Below are 21,321 nucleotides of genomic sequence, written 5' to 3' on the forward strand. Positions count from 1 at the left end.
CCAACGGCTAACACTGTCTCAATCGGCGACCCAGACTTTCAGAACAACCGAACCTTGACGTTGGCATCTCAACGCCTCCATGATGACGGACAACAACCAAGCAAGCCAGGACTTCCAATGACCTACGCTGCTGACAGAAACATAGAAACTAGGCAACTCACTTCGTCTTCCAATACTACTTTCGTCTTAGTCTCGTGCATCGACACCAATTTTTTTTCCGTGAATTCAGCGCATGGAATCGATGGAGCAGAGCACAGACTTCTCGTCTGCCGAGGAGCATGCGTGTTCGATTCCGAGTCTGGGCACCCCCCTCGATTTCTATGTCAGAAAGACTCCCCATTGCGCCATCAGCGAATGGAAGACTCTGAGAGGACGTGTGTTCGTCTACTCTCTGCGTCCGTCCTCGGAAGCCTGTATTCGGCATGAGCCCCCGCATTGCCCCGTGGGGATTTGACATAAGCGCAGAACCGCATGGGACATCTTCCCCAACGTGACTCATCATCATGCTTCCTGGAGCAATGTTTTCGTTCAAATGATGAACAGACCGAGCATTCCTATTTGAATTGTTTTATTTCAAATGGGGGTTACTTGACTGTTTGAACAAATTTATTTTATGTTGCGACAGACGATTCCTTTCGCCGGTCCGCGCGCCAAATACGATAATTCTCTCCAAGTCCATCTTCTCATAAGTCATGCATAAAAGTAAAACACCGGTTCATGCCATCGAATGATTTTAACTATTCCTCCGTGAACGGGTGCTAGGCGATGACGGCTCCGGCACGGCCGTGACCGCCGTGCTAGGCTTATCGACCGGAGTCAACGCTCCGGAGAAAAACACAATAGATGCAGATTTTGCGGTGCAAAGTCAATAGATCTGGAACGTCGAAAGGTTCATCAGCAACGACTGGTGGCGTCGCTTCCCGTCGGTCTCTTTAGTTCTCTGGGCTGCTTCTGTATGGCCATTCCCAAAGGTGAGAAGGGACAATCCACGTTCTGCAGTATTATCACAGATGCGGCTCGATTAATTCGAAATTGGAAATAGAATCTATCAGCCAATCTCTTGTGAGGTACAGAACATTCGCACTAATCTTCGAATCCAGTCCCACAACGAGGCTCTTGTGTTTCTTGAAAATCGAGGTCGGCTTCACGTGCGGCGATGAGGCGCTCGAATCGGACGAATCGTCTCCAACGGACGTTTTCGGGTGTTTCTTCAGAATATTCCCGCCGGCGAGCTCGGTCAGCTGAATTAGGTTGTCCGTTGTAGGGACGTAGGGCTTGTCGAGCGGCGCGAAGTATACGTTGAAGCCGCTCAAAAGACCAACTTGTTCCCCGTCGGCCGCTTCCCTGGCTCGCCGGGGAGCGTCGGTGTTCGAGAACTGCCGACATCCTTTTACCTCGAAAGGCAGTTCCGATACGAGTGTACGAGTCTTCAGGCATTGCTCAACCCATTGATACGAGACGATCGATTTCCTCGATGCTAAGCATTGAAGGAATTTCAATGTGCGCTGCGTGTCGCCCTTCGAGTCAGAGTTCACGACCAAATGCGTGACTTGTGGCGTGTAGTGAGCTGCCAACTGCGCATCCATGAGCTCCAAGAACTCGTTCAATTTTTCCATTTGCGGCTCTTTCAGAGAAGACGTCATGATGACAAGTCTCTTCCTGTCGGTGGAGTCCGTGGTCGCGCCTCGGATATTTTCCTCTTTCGGTTTGACGGTTTTGAGCAGATTCTCGATGACTTCGTTGTATGAGGACAGCTGCATTGGTGTCTTCCCGTCAGAGTTGACCGCAAGAGGGTCAGCTCCGTACTCGAGGAACAATTTGATGATGTCGACGAAGCCTGTGGTCACCGCGTCATGCAGAGGACTTGTGAGACACGATGCCTTGATGTTGACATCCGCGCCATTCATCAGGAGAGCTCTCGCGATTTCTGAGTCTCCCGATTGGGCAACCTGAGGAGGTTTGAACATGAATTTACATCTTAGACCATCTCAGCTCGAGTCCGAAATCTCGATCACCTTCCTTATAAGGTGGAATGGAAGTTCATTCCAACATCATTCCTAATGGTTGGTGTCTGACCTCATGGAGTGGGGACCACCCGGCGTAATCTTGAGTGTTTGGATTGGCACCTTGCGCCAGAAGTTCCCGTACACGATCGATATTACCTTGAAGAAGATGAAATTGTATTCAGCAACACCTGAGAATGGAGTCGATAAATTCCCTTATCAGATGGCTCAGCGGATTTGACGCAATTTCTACGGACCTGTCTTTTTGCATGCGACATGCAGAGGCGTTTCTCCGTGACGGTTTTTCTTGTCGATTTTCTGAATACTCGCTTGTGCAGCACTGGCTCGCGCGTTTCGTGCCGATTGTTGGGGAGTCGTGGGGAAAGCAGGCTGCAAGTCGATGTTCGCCGAGCTCGAACGTGCCTGGAATCACGAGTAAACAACTTGAAATGACCGAACTAGTCAGACAGCCGGTCGATACAGGCTCCATTCAGAGCGAGCCGGGCACGAAACGATTCTATCCGAGACTTCCCTCATCCCGAATTTCGTGTTCCAGAAGACTTCCTAAACTCATGATTGTCATCGGGATCCACCACAGAGAGACGGGGTTCAATACTCACATTCGTCGTCGCTGTTTGGGGGACGTTCTCAGCATTCGATTTCGGAGCAGCTTTGACTTGAAGCGATTTGAAGATCAAGATCAATTGTTGGAGTCTCTTCTCGTCTTTGAGATCGGCCTCCGACGTCGGCGTTTGGCATACGGGACAGACCTGGAGCGGGTGAAAATCAGGAGGATTTCTAACAGGGTAGCGCTGTTTCCTCGAGGGGCTTCATTAGCTGCTCACGGAACCTTATCTGCGGAACTCACCAGGTTTATGAAGCACTCGTAGCACGCTGCGTGGGTGCAGCGGACAGATATTTTCGGATTTCGATAGTGCAGGCGGCACGACGGACACTCGAGATTCGAGCGGAGGCTGCATACGATCTCATTGTATTTCTCGATTATGGATGGGCTGCAAAACAGCAGAACCTCGTTTAGGGAACCTATGCCGCACCGGGACCGAACCGATTCCAGAGACAGAATGACTCGCGACCGAATGACCGAATGAAATAGCCGGTTCCTCTTCCATAATCAGCTACTATCCGCTTCTTGTGATTTTCATTGAGAAACCCGCAAGACTCGACCGACCTCCTTCCCCTCTCGAGCCGTACAGGGACGTACAGCTCAGTTATTGGCTGTCCATCGAGAGCATAAACTCCCAATCCCCGCATCCGATCCGCGATGGGGAGGGAGTCACTACAGAATTGTTTCTCGTGTATGACAGAGTCCCTGTAGGGACGGCCAGGTGCCACTGACCACGCTTACCTCATGTCGAATTTCGCACTCCCGCCCACAGCTTTCGAGTCAAGACTTTTCACAAGGATCTCCTCACAAATCTCAATTCAAAAATGAATGCGACTTGCTCACAGCTAGTGAGAGAAGTGCGCTATCGGTTGCCTTCGTCCAAGTGCGCGCCTAAAAGTACTGTTTACATCGCGCGGACGCCAGATGGCGCGGTTTTCGAACATCCGTACTGCTCCGAGTTTTCCTCGCTCGAACAGATGAAATATTTTTCTCGCGTGAGGACGCTTAAGGCGTCGAGTCATCAGTGGTTGTCAGCTCCTTCAACATCCTTCAGGCCTCCAAACTTTACAGCGCTTGCGTCTCGAATGCCTCCGCGTCTGCACACCGGAATACCGGAGGCGAATGTGTGCCATGAATCGCCGCCTTACACAAAAAAACGCGCCGCTAGGCACCAGACAGTAGACGATGGGGTGGGGATAATTTCACACCTTGGTAACGTAGGCACGATGAGATTTGGAATGCAGCGATGGAGTCCTAGCGGAAGATCACAAAGTGGCGCTTGACGAAACATTTCGCGGCTCGATTCTCGAGCGATCTGCTGCTAGATGCCAGGTGAGTCCGAAACGTTCGCGACTCCCAGTTCATGAATCGCTGCTCTGAGCAACCTCGAATTTATGTCTGCCGGAGGGAGGAAGACATGCATGAAGTGATTATGCACCAAGCAGGTCGGGCGCCTCGGCTCCAGACTCCCTCAACAAAGATCGTATCAGGAACTCGGGGGATCGTTGGCTTATTCATCGGGAAGCGAGACCTACATTTATTCTACAACCTTCTCAAATAAACAAAGTAAAAGGGCTTCCATCGGAAGTGTCTCCTTTCTTCGTCCCGGGGTAGATTCGCGAGTCTCGCATGGGATATCAGCGCCGGGCCCACGGTCGCAAGGGCATTCAAGGCATTAATGAAGCTCGATGGCAACATTCGCTGATCCAAGTTGACGAGTTCAGAGGATTCCTTATGCTGTGGGCGAGAGAATCCATCCGGCCGCGGGAACTTGCTGCTGACGGAAGCACGTTCGACTAGAAATATTTTCTCCGATTTCTCGAAGCACGTACGATGGAAGTCCCATCTCTATACGAAGGAGCTCGCGCTCGCGTTGATGCCGAGGAGTTGACTCTTTTCCATAGGAAAATTTGGGGCTGGATTCGACGATCGGTGGATAAACGTTGAGAAAAAATTATCCTCACGCGGCTCAGCTCTTAGCAGTTTCTTGAGACCGTGATGGCATGGCGACAAATGGCGCCCGGGAGATCGGCCATGGCTTCTTCAATATGCGGTTGCTGGAATTTCCAGGGACACGGATAATTAGGGGAAGGCACGAGTCTGACTCTCCTCGCGCTTTCTGCTGGAGCCGCCTGCCCATTGTCTTACGCTGTGTCGAGCTTCAGGAAACGAACGGGACGAATCGATCCGAATGTCGTATAGAGATAGAGAACGCCCTGGCTCATAACGTGATTGCGAGAGTCCGTCCAGGATGAGGAGACTTACCCCATCGATGAACGTGCTAGGTATGAAGGAAAACTTTCTCCTCGTAGGCGAATAGATCCGGGCGCCAACTCCCGTTCGTTCCCCCATTTCTTGGAGCAACTTCGAACCCTCTCTGGAGTCAGCGCAAGCCCTGATCTTCACAGGGTCGAGCTTGAAGCTTCTAGCACACTAGGAATGAATAAAAGAGACTCGATGAGTCGCCCCGAGAGCTCTGCGCAGTTTCCCTTCGAAAATTGAAGCGTTGCAGCGAAACCTGGACTTGGAAATCTTTTTCTCCCTCTAGAAACACCTCCGACGTTCGAGGGGAGGAGAGGAAGGAATCATCAATCATCAGTCATCAATCGAATAAGAAAGTCACAACAAACCTCGTCGATGTATTTGAGCACTTCGAGACCGTGATCCATGCTACAGGCTGCGAAACGGACCACGTCTTCACGCTGGTGTGGATAATGTTTCAGAGCGCATGCGTGGAGGGTATTTCCTTGGCATTCTTTCTTACCGTGCTGGCATTTGAAGCTGCAAATAGCCCTCGAATCCTAGTCTTTGATTATACGTTTCCGACTTTCAGATTGAATTCAGGCGGGACACTTTTTGTGTCATGATTGGGCGACAGATAGGTCAAACGCTACTGATCATTACATGTCTAGTAGTATGTGTATAAATGCGTCCGATGACCGGAGCGGACCCGGAAAACACGTACGCTAAACCTCCATTTGCGAAGCGATGATCGGCGAAACCGTACGGTACAAGCTCGAAGAGGACGTCCTTTTTGAAGCGATTCAGAGCCGGAATGACCTGCCCGATACGAATTGGGGAGCATTCGTAGAATACACGAGATTTCCCGGAGATGGATGCGTCAAAGAATTCACCTACTCAATATGATCTTGAGGGGGGGGGATGAAACTCACCTGGTCATTCATCAATTTCTGACTGTCCGGACAGTGCGTTTCATAGAAAATTGTAACGCTCGTTCTCGCATGGACGTAGGACTGCAAGATCAATGATTTTCCAATGACTGGGGGCTTCTCTCAGCTCCGTTCCGGTTTCAAGTGAGGAATTTCATTCGGAACAGGTAATTGTCCTAAGGCCGATCAATATGTTGACCTTCACTCCTGAGGTAAGTTTGATCGCGGGAGAATGTAGCACTTCCGTGCATGCTGTGATACATATCTCCACCATGCGATCGATCACGATTGATCACGATCCAACCACGTTTCCTCTAGTTCCTGCATCTGACCGTATACCGATTTGAGGCCAACCGCAATGAGTCGATCCAGGGACCAGCTCTCGACATGCCAATGTTTTAGAGAGCCGTGCTCCACATTCCCTCCTCCCGAAGAATTTTATTTCGGTGAGGAGCGCAGGCCAGTAGTTACGGCGGTGTTGACGGCTGCGGATTTAGACTTCTCCATTCGATCAAACTCATCACGGAACTCAGTAGATGGGTTTCATCCACTAGTGTCGCCGTAGGAGAGATAATTTCATCTTCCAGGAGAACCAGGCGAACACTGGCAAGTCAAGGAGTGCGAACTCCGAAGTGCGGATTTGTGGACGATTCCGACCTCATCGAGATGGAGCCGCGATCTCTGATATTGGAATTATCCTCGGAACTCGCTTGGCGGAGCACTTCCGTTCCGAGTCGGACTTCTTGAGACATGTACGAACATTCATTCAAGAGTACCTCGTGCCTACTGAATCTGATCGACTTTTTTGAAACAGAATTGAGTAAGCATTTGCCCCCGAGACACTCACCGAATTAATTATTATCAAAAGAAGCGTCGCGGCACGGAAACGGTAATCCATTCTTGTTCCTAAGAATACACAGCTTTCGATCAATCCAATTTGGATCGATCCACTTTCGATCCGGTCAAGTCACTTTCGCCCGCAGTGTCTGAAAAATAGGCTCCGCATCTAAATTGATCAAGCCGTTGACCGTCCGGAAATTTAAACGCCATACAGGAAAGATGTTATTCCCTTGCCCTCCTGGTACCAACTAGACAAATGTCCGAAGGCGAGAGAGGAGAGAAATCGAAGTCAGACCGTGAGGCATAGAACAAAACTATATATCAGCGGCGGACTGTCCCAATTCTGTTTTTTTTTATGGCCCAGGAAGACGCCCCACGGATAAGATTACGTTCTTCGATGGCGTCGAATGCTGCCCTTCGGTCCTCAAATTAGTCGATGTACAATTGATGCACACGCATCCGATTTCGACTATACATCCCCGGATCGTCGATGATCGTGGAGCTTCGTAATAGCTCCGATGATACGCGTAGAGCACCCATGGTTCAAATGAGAGCGGTGACCTCACCCTCTTTCCGGGCAAAAGATGAAGTTGCTCGTCAAGAGCATCTATCGAACGAAGCGATCCTCACTCGCTGCACCCGACGGGGAAAAGTGCTCTCATTTATTGCGAATTTTTCGAGCAGTGCAACTACATAGATGCATCGTTTGCCCTTCCTCCAGGCGATCGCCGGCCGTCCATGACCGAAAAATTCGCGAGCTCGCTGTGCGCAGGATTTCACAGGCACAGCCTGCATTGACGGCAGGAGCAAGAATAAGAACTTTCTACCTCTAACCGGTTCCGACTATTTGTTTCCGGATCCGATAAGCTAATGAAAGCTGAGACCGACAACCGTTCGAATTCGATATCACAAGCCAAGCGTATATTCCGGAGTCCGTCGGCAATCTTTGGTGCAGAGAACCGAGAGCATCTCTTCTCAGAGCTAACACGGTATACCTGCCATTGAGCCTGAGTTCGCGAACCGGAGCCGACCTTCAGGTACGGAGGGATGAGCTCCGCGGTGCCTGCAGATGAGTGGTCGTTCTCGCCATTAGAAAAAAAATCGGGTAGCGTTGGCTCGCAGATCCCGGGATCGCCAAAGCCAGGCCGAGTCTTTAAATCAACGATCAGACTCGATACACTTCCGGCAGTCTCGAAGCACCCGAGATCAGTCGAAGGTGTACTGATCAGTCGAAAGTGTACCCTCCGAACGATGAGTTTGTTCTCAGGGTTCGGCTCAGATTGAGTCCGATGCTCCTCGGGGTAATCGAGCTGGAGCAGTGGGCCTTAGTCATAATCGCGAAGATTTGTTTCAGCTCGAGCTGCATGGGGCAATCTCTGATCCGGCGATCTCCGCCCAGCTCATATCTCGATTGCCACAGCCTCCTGGACCGCAATCATCGCTAGACTCAGTCAGGTCGATAATTCGATAACAGCAGGAAGCATCGACTGCCTCGTCCGCTTTGCGTCGTTCCTCGGGTGCGATTTCTCCGTTTCCGACTTTCTCCTTGACGGCAATAATGGGGGGGGGGCTCCTATGCGAATGGAAGTCCAGCTCGTTCCCCTATAGCGAGCACCAGGTGGTTGCAACCAGCGCGCATTCCGTCGAGTGCAGGCGGGGGAGCGCTCGAGGCTCTCGCCAGACAGACGGAATCGCTGAGGGGGGGGGGGGCAGGAATTCGGCCTTCCAAGGAAGCGGTGAAGGAGCGAGCGTGCACGTCGAGAACTCGCATACAAGAGATCCTTTCTACCCATTGACCCAGATACTAGGTGGGAGAAGGTGTCCGGGGGGAGGGCGTTGCGCATGCGCAAAATGGCGTTCGGTGCTGGCTCCTTGGGGGGCAGCGAGCTCCACAACGAGCGCGCGAGCGAGGGAGGGAGGGAGCGAGCGAGCGAGCCTTCTGTCGTTTGAGTGTGTGCTCGTTCGTGTATGTGTGAGTGAGCGAGTGAGTGAGTGTGTGGCTCCATAGCGCAGTCATTGTCGAACGAGGGACTGTACGAGCAAAGTCCCCCCGTTTCCCGAGTTCCGAAATGAATTCTTGAAGTCAGAAGCTCCACTGTGTGTGTCTGTTTGTTGCACGTTGTGTGTTGACCCTCCCTCTTCCCCCCGATCGGATCCTGGTCGATGTACAAGTCCGCGAACGGCGGCATTGGCTCCAGTGAAATGATCTTAGTGTGAGCGACCATCTGGTGGTGGTTGTGTTCGGGAATCAGTACTTGAATCGATCGGGATTTGGATAAGGTGTCAGAGCGTGGGCGTGTCGAGCGCCCGAACCAACATCAAACATTGGTCAAAATATCGGTTGTTGTAGCGCACTAGCCGGAGGCCACAAAATGGGCCAGAGTCCACTCTCTGGCACAGGGCCTCCTCCAGGACAGCAGCAGCAGCAGGCGCCGCAACAGCAGCCACAGCTGCAGCAGGTTCTGCCCGATCTGCACAATCACAGCTCAGCTTCGTCGCATGCCTCGGCTCAAACATGCCAACCCACACCCAGCTCAGCGGGACCGTCGAGTCATCAGCAATGCGGGAACGATTACATATCGGCATCGGGGAGCCAGGACACCGCCAGCAAGAAATGCCCGAGGACCACTCAGTTCAGCGCAGCGAGTCGACCTTTGTCGACGCTCAAGAAACGCCTGATTCGGGGAAAACGCCGATCCTCGAAGAACTACGATCATGCTCAAATATTCCGCGACTTCATCCGCAACACGGGCTGGACGGGACGCGACCTGTCGTCGCTGGTCCGCGAGTACGAATGCCTCGCCGCCCTGCGCGAATTGGAGAATCAGGCCGATCTTGCGCGACCGACGGCCAACGCTGCGCGACGAGATCTCGCAACGTTGTTCGAGTCGAAACTGTGCGCGGACATTACGCTGGTTTATCGGGGGAGCTCATTTCCGGCTCACAGGGCCATTCTGTGCGTCCGCTGTCCGTTTTTTCGAGAACTGCTCTCCGAACCCGCGACGCTGGCGAGTCAAATCGTGGTGGAAATCGACATTCCCGGAGTTACACTACAATTGTTCAACGACCTCATTCGATACCTATATACGGGCGACCTTTACGTAACGCACTCCGGCTCGTTGGGTACGCTGCTCAAGCTCTCCGAACAGTTCGGGATTCCGCATCCTCTCGAGCAGGATCTACGATATCTGATCGAGACCGAGATATTCTGCGACGCTCTGCTGGTCTTCTCAAACAACGGCAGCAACAACAACGCCAACATGAGCAATAATTCCAGCAGCAACTTGAACAGCCTGAACCTGAACAACAGCAATCACCTGATGGGCAACTCCTCTCAGCTAGGGTCATTGGGTCTAGCGTCCGCTTCGTCGCTGAATTCCCAATCGAATCGACACGTTTCCTCGTCGATCAACAACCAACAGGGACAGCTATGTCAATCCCAACAGCAGCAACAAGCTCCGCTGCTCATGCAACAGGGGTCGCAAGCGACGTCGAGCTCTTCGGGGACGCCCTCGTCGGCTGGAACGACGAACGAATTTTGCAAATGGTGCAGTTCAACAGCTGAGTTCTCTTGCCACAAGGCGATACTCGCGGCTCGGAGCCGTTTTTTACGTGCAGCTATCCTACGTCAACAGCGACGCGAAGGTGTTCTCTTGCAGCGTAGTGTTCGTATAACGTTGGACCGATCTGTGGTTCCTGTGAAATATTCAAAAGTGATTCTCTGGTCGATCTATCAGGACAGTGTCGATTTCTCGAGTCTGCTCCCGGGGGACAGTCTTCTCCAGGACGTGATGGAAGTCTATCAGATCTCCAGGCTTCTCGAAATCGACTCTCTCACTCAAAATTGCGAAGACGTCATCGCGGAGTTGTTGGCCGTCGACAATTTGATACCCGTTCTCAATTGGTCTCAACAGCCCCACGCGTCCCGTTGGGTTCGTCGGCAGGCGATCAACTTCATCCGGGAGGAGTTCGCCGCCGTCGCGGCCTCGCCGTACGTACTATGCCAAATACCGCCTGAAACGCTACATGAGGTGCTGTCTTCGGACTTCGTCCAGGCGTCCGAACTTGAAATTCTCAACGCGATCATAAAATGGGCGGACAACCGAACTTTGGGCAATCCGGATTCGATGACGGCCGAAATGCTTCTGAAACGAAACACCAGCGAGCGGCAAGGTAAGGATTCGTTTGGCTCGTGCCGAAGCTCGGGCAAACGGTCGGCGAGTCTCGACCTGTTGCGAGACGCGGCTTTCTGCGAAGATTCGCCCGAAACGATCCAGAAACTCGTTTGTCGGGTGAGGTTCGCACATATCCTTCCGAAAGGCGAGAACGAGTTAATCCAATTGTGCGCTCAGCGAGGATTATTGCCCCCGAACGCAGCAGCTGACTTGCTCAAATCCTCTTCGTCATCGACGACGACGTCGTCATCGAATTCATCGGCGACACTTCCTCACAACAACAGCAACCATCAACAGCAACAACAGTCCCACAGCCAACGGAGCGGAGCGTCTGTGTGGAGTTCGCAGCGACCTCGTCTGTTCCTCCCGTATTTCGAAGAAGCCAAAAGCATTCTCGAATCGTTCGAACACGTCTGCCAAACAACGTCTTGCGTCGCTTCACACTTCAGCATTGGCTCTTCAACGACTCCTTCACTCGCGTTGACGAGCTCGCACGTGACCCGCTCGGAGGAGAATCTCGTCGATTCTCTCTCCCGCAAAGACCCGGCCCCCGAACAAATCGTTCCCAACGGCTCGTATCTGATCGATCTTTCGCGTCCGCCGGCTCTGGACGACGACATCCAGGACACCAAGGTCGACGAGGCGCTCATGGTCGCTCCGAGCGAGGAACTCCTCCATCAGATGCGGCACCGAGAATCCGAATTGTGGACACAACCGAGCGCGTGTAAGTCGATTGCCCTGGCCCCGCACAAGCGAGCTTTGGTCAGCTCGATGCTCCAACTGAGGGTCGTACGTGAAATGGGTTTTCCGGATGAGACGGCCCACGCGCTAAAAAATTACAAAACTACCACGCAGTCCAGCGCTCAGAATACTTTCTCTCAAAGCTCCAAAAGATATACCGCCATCGACTCCGATTCGCAATCCACGACGATTCCATCGCTGCTCCCACACCATACGCCGCAACAAAATTCGTCGAGTCATGCACAACAACAGCATCATTATCATCATCAGCAGCAGCAGCAGCAACAACAGCAGCAAATTTTACAACAACAACAACAGCAGCAGCAGCAACAAGTGCATCATCCGGAGCAGCGGATCAGATCGTCGCATTCTGGTTCGCACAAGCGGAGTCAACATTTGCCTCAAAGCACCGTGATAAACCCCAGCCATCTCGGAACGATGCCTCGTGAGCTACGCATGGTCGCTGGCACTGGTCCGGCGCTCGAATACGCCGCGATACAGACCAGCCTCGCGGACTTGCTTGCCAATCAAGCGAATTTTCACGATTTCAGTGATTTGACACTCGGCTCAAGACCCAGTGGTCGCAAAAGCCAGTCGCGGAATCCGCACAACATGCAGAGCGTTCATTACAGTCTCGCTCGACGGAAGCAGAGGCTTCATATTCCGTCTCAGTTCCTCTTGCGCGACGATACCCTTCCGGTGTCAAGTCTGATGCCGTGGACAGCTCCTCCCCAAATGGCTCAAACCCAAATACAAAACTTGGCCACGACCAATCGGAGACTCATGTCGACCTTCGGTAAGTGCCCATGCGATCGATATCGAAATCCTTCACCACTTCGTGAAGATGATGATATTATGATTTCCCTTTACGAAATGGCCCCCAACAATATCCACCGGTCGACACAGCTGAAGGATCGATCTTATATCGGAGCAGATGGTTTTTCAGGATTCGGTATGGTGGATTACAACTACTGCCGCCACGGAGATCGAGCCTATCGTGAACACATACAAAGCCAAGGCGGCATCAATGGCTGATCATCGAATCTGACCGGAAGGATCGAAATGAGAGTTATGTGAACCAGGTCGATTTTCCGAGGAATCAAGCCCAGGAAACTATGTACTAGTCTCTGTTTTTTTCTCATCTCGAAAGAAAACATGTCGGGTCACGTCACACTGTACCAGAAGCGCACAATCAATGTCTGCTTCTGATTTTCTTGGATTCGGGATTTTGTTCCCCTCCGTTCGAAAAAGTAGAGCCTGAAACGATATGATTTTCCCTCTGACAGATCGCTGACATTTATTGTTAGAACGAATAACTCCGTTGACCGTTTCGTTATTTGCTCTGATGGAAAAGCGTCTTGGGGAAGGACGCTCGTGTTAATACGATACTTGTGATCAATGTGCAGAACTTCAGGAAACTTTTCAGCCTAGCCTCTGTTACTAATTGGTACTGCCCAGGTGCTCCTTAAAGATGTTACGGGAGTACTATTGGAAGCCTTCGACCGGGAATACTCTCTTCCGCTCGAACGTGATTACTGACTTTCTGAATCGTTCACCTCCTACCGACCGAGCGAAGACTGCCTCATTCGCTCAAATATCGAACTCGATCGGATGCCTCAGACCCTGATTCACTTTCAAGTTCGGATCCGTGGTATTGAGGAACATCAAACTCTAGAATACGGAACTTAAGAGCTCATGAATCACAGAGCTGTAAGTCATGGGCACCGTTCCGAGTGGATATCGTTCGTTTCGGTTCGCTTACAGCGAGGACGACTAGTGTTCCGAGCAATTAATTATTTCGGGAATGATAGCATCTGAGACCCTCGGTGTTGCGTCAATGCGATGAATGTTTGTTAATCATTTGGATCATTCTCGGAAGATGTTGAATGTCGATTCTGTACAGTAAGCAGCTAAGTCTGGGACTGGGAACGCCGGCCGATCGGTCGGTTGGTCACCTCGGCTAGCAATTAACACACGTTTCGTGAATTGAACGCGGAAGTTCCGACTCGAGGAGCTTCTTTGCAGAGCCTGACCCGGATTCCCGAATACGAGACCCGAAACCAGCCCAGCTGTGTATCGATAACGGGGAAAAGATCAGAGCTTAGGGAAATCGGGCGGTTCATGGAATGCCTGGCATAGTCTTCATGTTGACGAGATATTCTTGAGTGAAGACTTCGTTCGTTTTGCGCCCGTGTATGACTGTTTTCGGACGAGAGTAGTTGAGAGAGGAACACTATTTTTCTAATGAAAGACTCATGTCGGTCGAATGCGATGATCGTTTCGAGTGCAAAAACGCGAGGAGACCTGGCTTGATATCCTCTGTCATAAACAGTTTTCGAATTCGTTGGAGGGAGAAATGAAGTCCGACATTTTTTTCTCCGCGCTTCGCCGGACGAGCGCGATATCGTGCCATTTCCTCCGACGAAACTTCGGTCAATCGGAGGTCATTCACGAATCTGATTCGAGACTCGTCACCTTGTTCGAGTTGGCCAGCAAATATCCATTGGTTCCCCATCCAGGTTCCGTAAATTTCGATTTCAAATATTTCGAGCCTCTTCGCTCCTCTCCTTGCAGGACAGGGGAGATCGAATCCTATGTATTGGCAAGAATCGTGCTGCTCAGAATGAATATTCATCTCAGGAACGGGCGAAGGAGCTCTCAGATATACGAAACCAAGCGTAGCCGTTGGGAAAATCAACCTTAATTGGAATGAGGAGACAGGATATTCGAGTAGCTGTTTTAAAACTCGAAATTCTGCCGTGAAAGAAGATCGAATTTCGGGAGTCTCGATCTGTCCCACAAGACTCGACCTCTCTCTACATGAATCTGAATGATTCCCCACGAATCCTGGGAAATTTGAGACGTAGAATGAAAGAATGAGTTTCTGTCACCATAAGCTGAACATACTCATACGGATACTACTCCTTCTACACTTTCGACCAGCCTCGTTTGTTGACTTCGTCTTGTGCCGTGTCCTAGTGTATAAAGATCCACTGAAAGATGAAGGTTATCTGCAAGTGATATCGCGACCACGAGAGAGCATCGATTTTCGGGTAGATTCATGATGTTCGAACAAACCAAATGAGCACGGAACTTGCTGATGTTGCAGAATGCAGATGAAACTGTTGCTGGATTCAAATGAATCGTATCGAATTTTTCCCGAAACAAATGGACAACTCCGATAAGCCCCGAATCAACATCCGATCACTATCGGAACTCGGATTGGAAATTTTCCTGGAAAGTTATAATTATCCTCCCGATTCTCTATGAGCATATAATAATATGAGGAGAATCGTTGGACTTCATCTATTCGAATACGCTTTCCTTTCTTCGGCTGTTCGCGATGAGCGGGGGATAGGGGTTGGTTAACTGAAGGAAAATCATACCGAAATTGACTTTTCTGGCCAGTCAGTGCTCTCATCGATCACTATAGATGCTTACCTCCATGGATTATCATCGAGCGTCGACGTAAGATATCGTGATGCCGTCGACGACAGAACTCGACTCAAATGTATAGATAGACCCTATATGATCTGTGTTTGCGGGCCTAATTACATAATAAATACTAATATGAGCTCTGATTACGAAGACCAGAGCTGCGAAGACACGTTATTGTGCGTCGATTTTCTCAACCCGTTATGATGCTGAGGAGAGATACGATCAAAGCAAGATGGAATAAAATATCAGACTTTGTTCTCAGAATCTCGCTCGTCACTATGATCTCCCATGAATCTGGAAGTGTCTCTATGCAGGCTTAATGCACTCAACAGGAAACACAGAGTGGTTCTCATGGCAGTTTATTGTTCTGATCTCTCTCAATCAAAAGCGACATACCTAAGCACATCATGGCCTATTGAGACTCGTCGTATATTGAGGTCAGGGGATTGTATAGAAGTCTTTTCAACATGGTTCATGATGGACTTCTCGCATTTCTGGCAATCGAACATCGAAATCCGGGCGACATGGAGCCACGAGAGGATGCAGAGTGTGCCTGAAGCTGGGAGCGTATCGGCTTCAGCATACACCGAGCATCACGAAAGCAGAAGCAACCGGGCATCACACTGATGTGGATGAAGAAGAACCATCAATGGCCTTTCCATTCTCTTTGCTCTCTCAACCTATGTATGCACCAAGCCGTCGAATATGGTGGTTTCGCAGCCGGACATTGCTCCGACGCATACGGCCATCGATGCGGGAACAAGAGAACATGAACAGAGGAATCCCGTCGTCACTCCTCTTCGTTGCAGGGACTTTTCGGAGATCGGATGATCAAGGAGAATCCGAAGTGAATATTAATGCAAGCTTTCGCGCGGCTGATTCTCGCGTGCGTTTGGGGAGATGCGGTAAACATTTAGCAGCAGTAGCGCGGCAGCGAGGAAAATTCCGTGCTCTTTCCGAACTCGATGAACCTGGAACCGAGGAATCAAGTACGTATGATTGATGAAGAAGGCGCAGAGCTCAGCCATCTGCTGTGACTGTCCAGAGAATCATTGTGGCATTTCAGGGACGTCGAGAGAGAGAGAGAGCGCTTACATTCTACAGCGACCGATTTTTCCCGCTACCCGTCAGCGTCAAGAATTCGTCCCGCGTTTTAGGATCTTCTCTGAAGTATCCGAGCATTGTGGACGTAATTGTGCGGGAGTTGATTTTCTGCACCCCTCGCATAACCATGCACATGTGCCTAGAAGGATTCTTCTTGTTTGGGAAACCGTTGCTATCGCTCGATGATCACACTGGCAGCCTGGAATTAGGGATGCTCAACTCACGTGCACTCGACAACGACACCGACTCCGGTGGGGGATATAGCTTCCTCAATGGCGATAGCGATCTGCTTCGTCAGCCTCTCTTGCACTGGAATTGAGTAAAATTGATTTCTCGGCAACTCCGCGGCTTATGTCCGCATCTCGATATGCTCTAGGAACCTCTGAGTGTGTCAGATCGCAAGGGATGCTCACATTGTAAACGTCGGGCGTAAATTTCACAAATTCTGTGGAGGAAATTTCGATTATTGCAATGATGCTAGATTCTCAAGAACCTAAGCGTTCAGATCCAGAGTGAATCGTACCTGGCTATCTTGCTGAGTCCCAGCACCCGCTTATTTGGCAGATAGCCTATGGATATCTGGAGGGGAAAACGGTGGGTGAGCGATTCATTATTGCTCGATTGTTCGGCCAAACTTGATCCGTTCCAATATACGTTATGCTCGGAATGACGCTCACCTTGCCAAAAAATGGCACTAAGTGGTGCTCGCATAACGAGAAAATCTCAATGTCCTTGACTATCACCATTTCATCGGTGTTTTCAACGAAAATCCCTCCGCCAACAACCTCTGGAGAACGAATGAATAATAATAATAATAATCCATCCATCGATAATTATCGAAGGAGAACTGAACCGCTCCCGATTTCGGATGCGGGTCTCCCCTCCGAAAAATTCGCATGATGAGAGCGGAAGCAAATCCTAAGGCGAGGAGTTCGAAGCACTCTTTATTGTCCTCCGAAGATCGCAGCAATTTCAAGGGAGATGGGGTAGGCGTCTCAGGCTTCTCGGACTTCCGCCCGGATAATACTCCCTCGATGACTGCATCGGAGGGCGCGCTCTCAAACCTCGAACAGTCGGAGGATATCATGAATAATAATTCTGTTCGACTAAGGAGGATCTCGAAAATACCGATGGTCTCCGAGGAGGGAGGGATGCTGCCTTGCCACTTCGGCTGGTTGCCACGGGAGCACTCTGACCGATTTGAATGATAAGGTCCTAATGATGGAGAGAGTAATGTGGATGTCGACGCTAGGCTCAAAGCTCGGCGGGATATCCACGACTACTATTATGCAAATCCTTCAAGCAGAATCTGCCTGTTGAGAAAGAAAGCGCCGTCATAATCTCGCCGCATACCACCCGAAAACTCTCGGTCATCAGCAGAGGTCGGAGCGTTGCCATGGGGATGAAGTTGGCCGAAGTTGCGAAGAGCCCAACGTATCCCATTCAGGCTTGGCTTGACTTGACTCGGGCTTGCTCGGATGCCCGGTCGGCCGTTCGGCTAAACTCCCTGCCGAAGGCCCAAGTTTCCCGGCCTGGAGGTCGGTCGAGAGGAGGAAGCGACCGACCGGCCGACCGAGAGGCGTATAGACCGATGCATTCGCAGAGGTCACGCAGAAAACTTTGCGAACTATGGGGACGTGCTGCAGGGCTGATGATCGTTCAGGAGTAGATGCAGATAGATGATACTCCAGCGAGAATCGCGCGGCACCGGCTCTGTGACCAATTATTTTTTGCCCCCGAGGGAGTTGCAAAAGAAGCACTCGATGCTCAACGTGATTTCCTCAGTCAGGCTGACACCGGGGCTAGCAAAGCTCCGGACTCATTGATTTTTGTAAGTCAATGTGGAAAAGACCCTTATATAGGGGAATACTCATCGAGGTTTTCGTATGCCCCGAGCGAGAGGGAGACAATATTCGTCCACACCGACACCTCGAGTTCATTCTCCCGACAACTCGTTCCGGAGAATCTTGACCCTCCTGGGCTCCTCCGAGATCCCGGAGCTCTCTTGTTCCAGAGCTCATATCATCACTCATAGTATCTGTGGCAACTCACCCCTGACGGTCTCGTTGTAACCTTTCGTGAAATGCATGAGCGCTTTCGCCGCGCGAAGAGGTGTCTTGACAAGACCTTGGCGGGTTGTGTCTTCGCCGAGGTCTTGCAAAACTTTCTCGAAATGGACGCTCAGCTTGATCGCGATGTCATCTTCTTCGTCGACTGATCGGCGTGGCACAGGAGAAGTCAATTGTCTCATAGAAGCTGTGAAAGAGAACGCGATCTATTATTGAGCTTATGTGAGTCGGTGGTCCTCAGGAATTTTCCATCGCTCACATGAGCGACCCAGATTTCGGGTTTTCTCTGCAAATTTCCCGGGACTCATCCCCCCGTTTTTACTGTCAGCGATGACTACATAGCCAGAGGACTTTCTAGCCAGCCTCTCGAGCGCGGGCTAAGAACCAGGGTGAGAGGGACAGGGATTCGATATATTGCGGACATCGGAGAATATTCGGAAATTCGGACGAGGTGGCCGATTATAGGGATGAGCGGCTCTGGACCGGAGGTCCTGGTCCAGCTTTTCCAGGCCGATGTTTTTCTTGCGAATACAGTGGAGTGAATATATCTCGCATTGTTATCGCGGTGGCGCATTGTCTAATCTCCATCTAATGACGTGCTGAAGGCCTCCCGTCCGCCGACAATGTCGCATGGCAGCTGATGATCGACATACAAGATACGCCGTCGTTTCCGTTTTATCTTAACGACAAGGCCTAATAGGTAATCAGAATCGATATGTATGCTCCGATCGATGAGCCAGCGGGAAGCATTGTCGATCCACGGCTATCCATCAGCTCACAATCAATGCTTCCCAGCTGTTCTCATTCAAGGGAGCTAGGACATCAACGATCTGGAACACTCCTCGGGAGCTTCAATATCGCTAATTCAGCTTCTTCGGTTTGGAGACGGAACTTCACCCTGTCTACCTACCCATCGATCGTGAGGCGCTAGAATCAGCCAGACTGAGCGACTTCGGGGTGGCCATCGGGCTGACCGGAGGAACTTGAATAGAGGAAACTTGTGAAGCAGTTGGAATTCGCAGGTGATGCCGCAGTAGTCAATGGGATTAAGAAGATGCGCACTGGAAGAAAGTCACCAAGCCTTCGCGCCACGGAGCCCGTAGAGTCTGTGGCGCTCCGGTCGCCGAATCTCCCTTGCCACCTGCAGACTTCCTTCCACGACCAAGAAGCGAACGTTGCTCCTTCTTTTTTCCACCGAAATCTGTTCGAGATAGGGTGCCTCGAACACCTTGCGAAGTTCTCCTGATTCGAGTTCGGACTCACAGAACAGATTCGTTCTTCTTTGCACTCCAGGCTCGCCAAGGTCTTCTCTGACTGAGCTCCATCGCGAGCCTCCTCTCGCATCCCAATAAGTCTAGACAAGCATCGAGAATCACGGGCCGAGCCAAGCAGTCTTCTTGAACAATTAATCGGCGGAGCCTTACTCAGATTCCTTTGCATCGGAGTAATTTTTCTCGCGTATCCGGGAATCGAGTCCGCAGGAGAGCTCACCATCAACGGGAAAATTTCCTTCACGGTATACCGCCGCGTCGGGCTCTCCCGGCCCTCGCTCGAGGTTTCGGAAAATCTCCGTCTGGTCTCGCAGGAGAACAGCGAATCTAATTCTATCCACCCTCTATTCACGATGGCCATCCGATCCGTCACAATCATGCTAGAAGCAATAGGGAAGAGCGAAGCTTACATAAAGACTCTTGAGAGACAGGGCTGAAGGCCGAATAGTCGAGAAATTGTGAAAACTGCGGAGCGGTGATCCTCCGCGGGGAAGGCAAATATGCTGGATCTTTTGCTGCTGCTGGGAGTTTCCGCTCGGTGATGAAGTACAGCGTCATCGGTAGGCTTTGGTATCGCGGAAGAAGCTTCCGGAGGCTTACGCGGCCTTCGCCCCGTGCTCACGACGTCGACGCTTCGACGAATCTGACTTGTCTTCCAGGTGGGAATAATGAAAGTTTTGAGTCTGCCATTGCCATGTAGAGCCGAGCATCCGATACCCGGGAGCGAGGAATGAGGAGAAAGAGAACACACACACCGAGGCTATAGAGCGTATGCAGGAGATAGACTTCAGAGCAGCCTCGCAGGCTAAACTCCAATGCGAGGGCTCGAATACTCCCTCGAGTGTTCCTTTAGTGTCCCTTCTGCGACCGGAATGGTTGGAAATAAGACGATCTGCGATCCTCTCGCATGAGGACGGACTGTCGTCGTATCCGAGGATCTCTGGCCCTATGCTTCCCCATGATTCAACACTCCCTTCCGCGAGACAGTCGATCATTGTACATATGTATGGACTTGAACGGTCCTTACCCACAGAATCAGGCTCTCCTGACCGAGGAGACCAAAAGAATCTCAGATCCTGGAGGATGAGCGACATCTGCTCGATCTCCATCATCCATCCATCTCGATCCGTCTCATCAGGTTTCTTCGGGGAGGGGGAGGAGAGGGAAGCGATATTTCCGGTGACCTATGGTCTCTCTCGGCAGGGCGGAAACTTGCTATCGTCCCGATGACGTCAATCGTGAGAAGCCGATCGTAGTCTCTAATAGTTACTTATTTATTCCATTATGTCGTTTTACTGAATAACACTTTCCAACGCAAACGAACGGAATCCGTGTACCAAATTACAATCCTCTTCTGATCCATCATTCATCTTGCACTTGTGATACAACTCCTCTTCGAATTTAGCACACGTTCCTCATGGGCACGTCATAGAGCTCCCAATGCAGAAGAGACTATTTTTGTCGCAGAAAACTCTCCGTCTGCTCGAGGGCGGAGTGCTTCCAAGTTTTCATGCCACGATGCTATCATTATTATAGACAGATTTCACCTCCTCGATTTTATCTCGGATCGAGACCTTCGCTAAGATCGGTTCTTCCCTCATTACTCATTACATATTTATACAGTAGAGAAATCGAGGCTTGTCCGCAATTTGCTCTTTTTTTCACGAAATCATACCTAACGAAATAGTTAATCGTAAACTGCACGACGCCAATTCACGGGAATCGTCATGGATGGACAGGACAGGCTCACGTTCCGAATTTCCTCAAAGGTTTCTGTAAGGGAGAACATTTATTTAAGATTTTCCCTCATTGAAGCGAGCGGAAACGATAGTGGAGTCCATCATCCCATCGGGAGGAGTTTCAGGAACCGCGATTTCCAACGAAA

General features: G+C 50.9%; 3 protein-coding genes and 1 long non-coding RNA gene across 4 annotated transcripts; 1 reads left to right on the top strand and 3 right to left on the bottom strand.

The window, feature by feature from the left end:
• Window positions 1–637: 637 nt before the first annotated feature.
• LOC100900022 (BRCA1-associated RING domain protein 1) lies at window positions 638–3,374 on the bottom strand. The gene is made up of 6 exons (XM_003742110.2): window positions 3,370–3,374; window positions 2,872–3,016; window positions 2,624–2,773; window positions 2,261–2,426; window positions 2,077–2,162; window positions 638–1,949 (listed from the first exon to the last, which is right to left on the bottom strand). The coding sequence occupies exons 1-6, from the start codon at window positions 3,372–3,374 to the stop codon at window positions 1,005–1,007; spliced, it is 1,497 nt and encodes a 498-aa protein (XP_003742158.1). The 3' UTR covers window positions 638–1,004.
• Window positions 3,375–4,604: 1,230 nt separating this feature from the next.
• LOC100900165 (GILT-like protein 1) lies at window positions 4,605–6,696 on the bottom strand. Its single transcript, XR_145426.2, has 6 exons — window positions 6,646–6,696; window positions 5,802–5,882; window positions 5,594–5,688; window positions 5,259–5,409; window positions 4,894–5,061; window positions 4,605–4,685 (listed from the first exon to the last, which is right to left on the bottom strand). It is a non-coding gene; the product is annotated as a GILT-like protein 1 (long non-coding RNA).
• A 2,314-nt stretch (window positions 6,697–9,010) lies between these two features.
• LOC108864093 (BTB/POZ domain-containing protein 7) lies at window positions 9,011–12,589 on the top strand. The gene is made up of 5 exons (XM_029111117.1): window positions 9,011–9,902; window positions 10,125–11,040; window positions 11,098–11,730; window positions 12,106–12,350; window positions 12,501–12,589. Exons 1-5 carry the CDS (start codon window positions 9,011–9,013, stop codon window positions 12,587–12,589), a joined length of 2,775 nt encoding a protein of 924 aa, XP_028966950.1.
• Window positions 12,590–15,467: 2,878 nt separating this feature from the next.
• Pu (GTP cyclohydrolase punch) lies at window positions 15,468–19,233 on the bottom strand. The gene is made up of 8 exons (XM_003742111.2): window positions 19,076–19,233; window positions 18,149–18,352; window positions 16,774–16,883; window positions 16,620–16,675; window positions 16,510–16,541; window positions 16,321–16,405; window positions 16,088–16,235; window positions 15,468–15,963 (listed from the first exon to the last, which is right to left on the bottom strand). Exons 1-7 carry the CDS (start codon window positions 19,128–19,130, stop codon window positions 16,091–16,093), a joined length of 687 nt encoding a protein of 228 aa, XP_003742159.1. The 5' UTR covers window positions 19,131–19,233; the 3' UTR covers window positions 15,468–15,963; window positions 16,088–16,090.
• Window positions 19,234–21,321: the final 2,088 nt, after the last annotated feature.

Source organism: Galendromus occidentalis, unplaced genomic scaffold (assembly GCF_000255335.2).
Source record: "Galendromus occidentalis unplaced genomic scaffold, Mocc_1.1 scf7180000077284, whole genome shotgun sequence".
Classification (NCBI taxonomy): domain Eukaryota; kingdom Metazoa; phylum Arthropoda; class Arachnida; order Mesostigmata; family Phytoseiidae; genus Galendromus; species Galendromus occidentalis.

Coding starts and splice junctions, on each gene's coding strand:
- LOC108864093 (XM_029111117.1), top strand. CDS start 9,011: ATGGGCCAGAGTCCACTCTCTGGCACAGGGCCTCCTCCAGGACAGCAG. Junction 9,903..10,124: donor CAACAACAACGCCAACATGA/GCAATAATTCCA, acceptor AGGGGTCGCAAG/CGACGTCGAGCTCTTCGGGG. Junction 12,351..12,500: donor GAGACTCATGTCGACCTTCG/GTAAGTGCCCAT, acceptor ATGGTTTTTCAG/GATTCGGTATGGTGGATTAC.
- Pu (XM_003742111.2), bottom strand. CDS start 19,130: ATGGCCACCCCGAAGTCGCTCAGTCTGGCTGATTCTAGCGCCTCACGA. Junction 16,884..18,148: donor TTACAACGAGACCGTCAGGG/GTGAGTTGCCAC, acceptor TTCGTTCTCCAG/AGGTTGTTGGCGGAGGGATT. Junction 16,542..16,619: donor GGACTCAGCAAGATAGCCAG/GTACGATTCACT, acceptor TTTCCTCCACAG/AATTTGTGAAATTTACGCCC.
- LOC100900022 (XM_003742110.2), bottom strand. Junction 2,774..2,871: donor ACGAGTGCTTCATAAACCTG/GTGAGTTCCGCA, acceptor CACCCGCTCCAG/GTCTGTCCCGTATGCCAAAC. Junction 1,950..2,076: donor GGTGGTCCCCACTCCATGAG/GTCAGACACCAA, acceptor AAACCTCCTCAG/GTTGCCCAATCGGGAGACTC.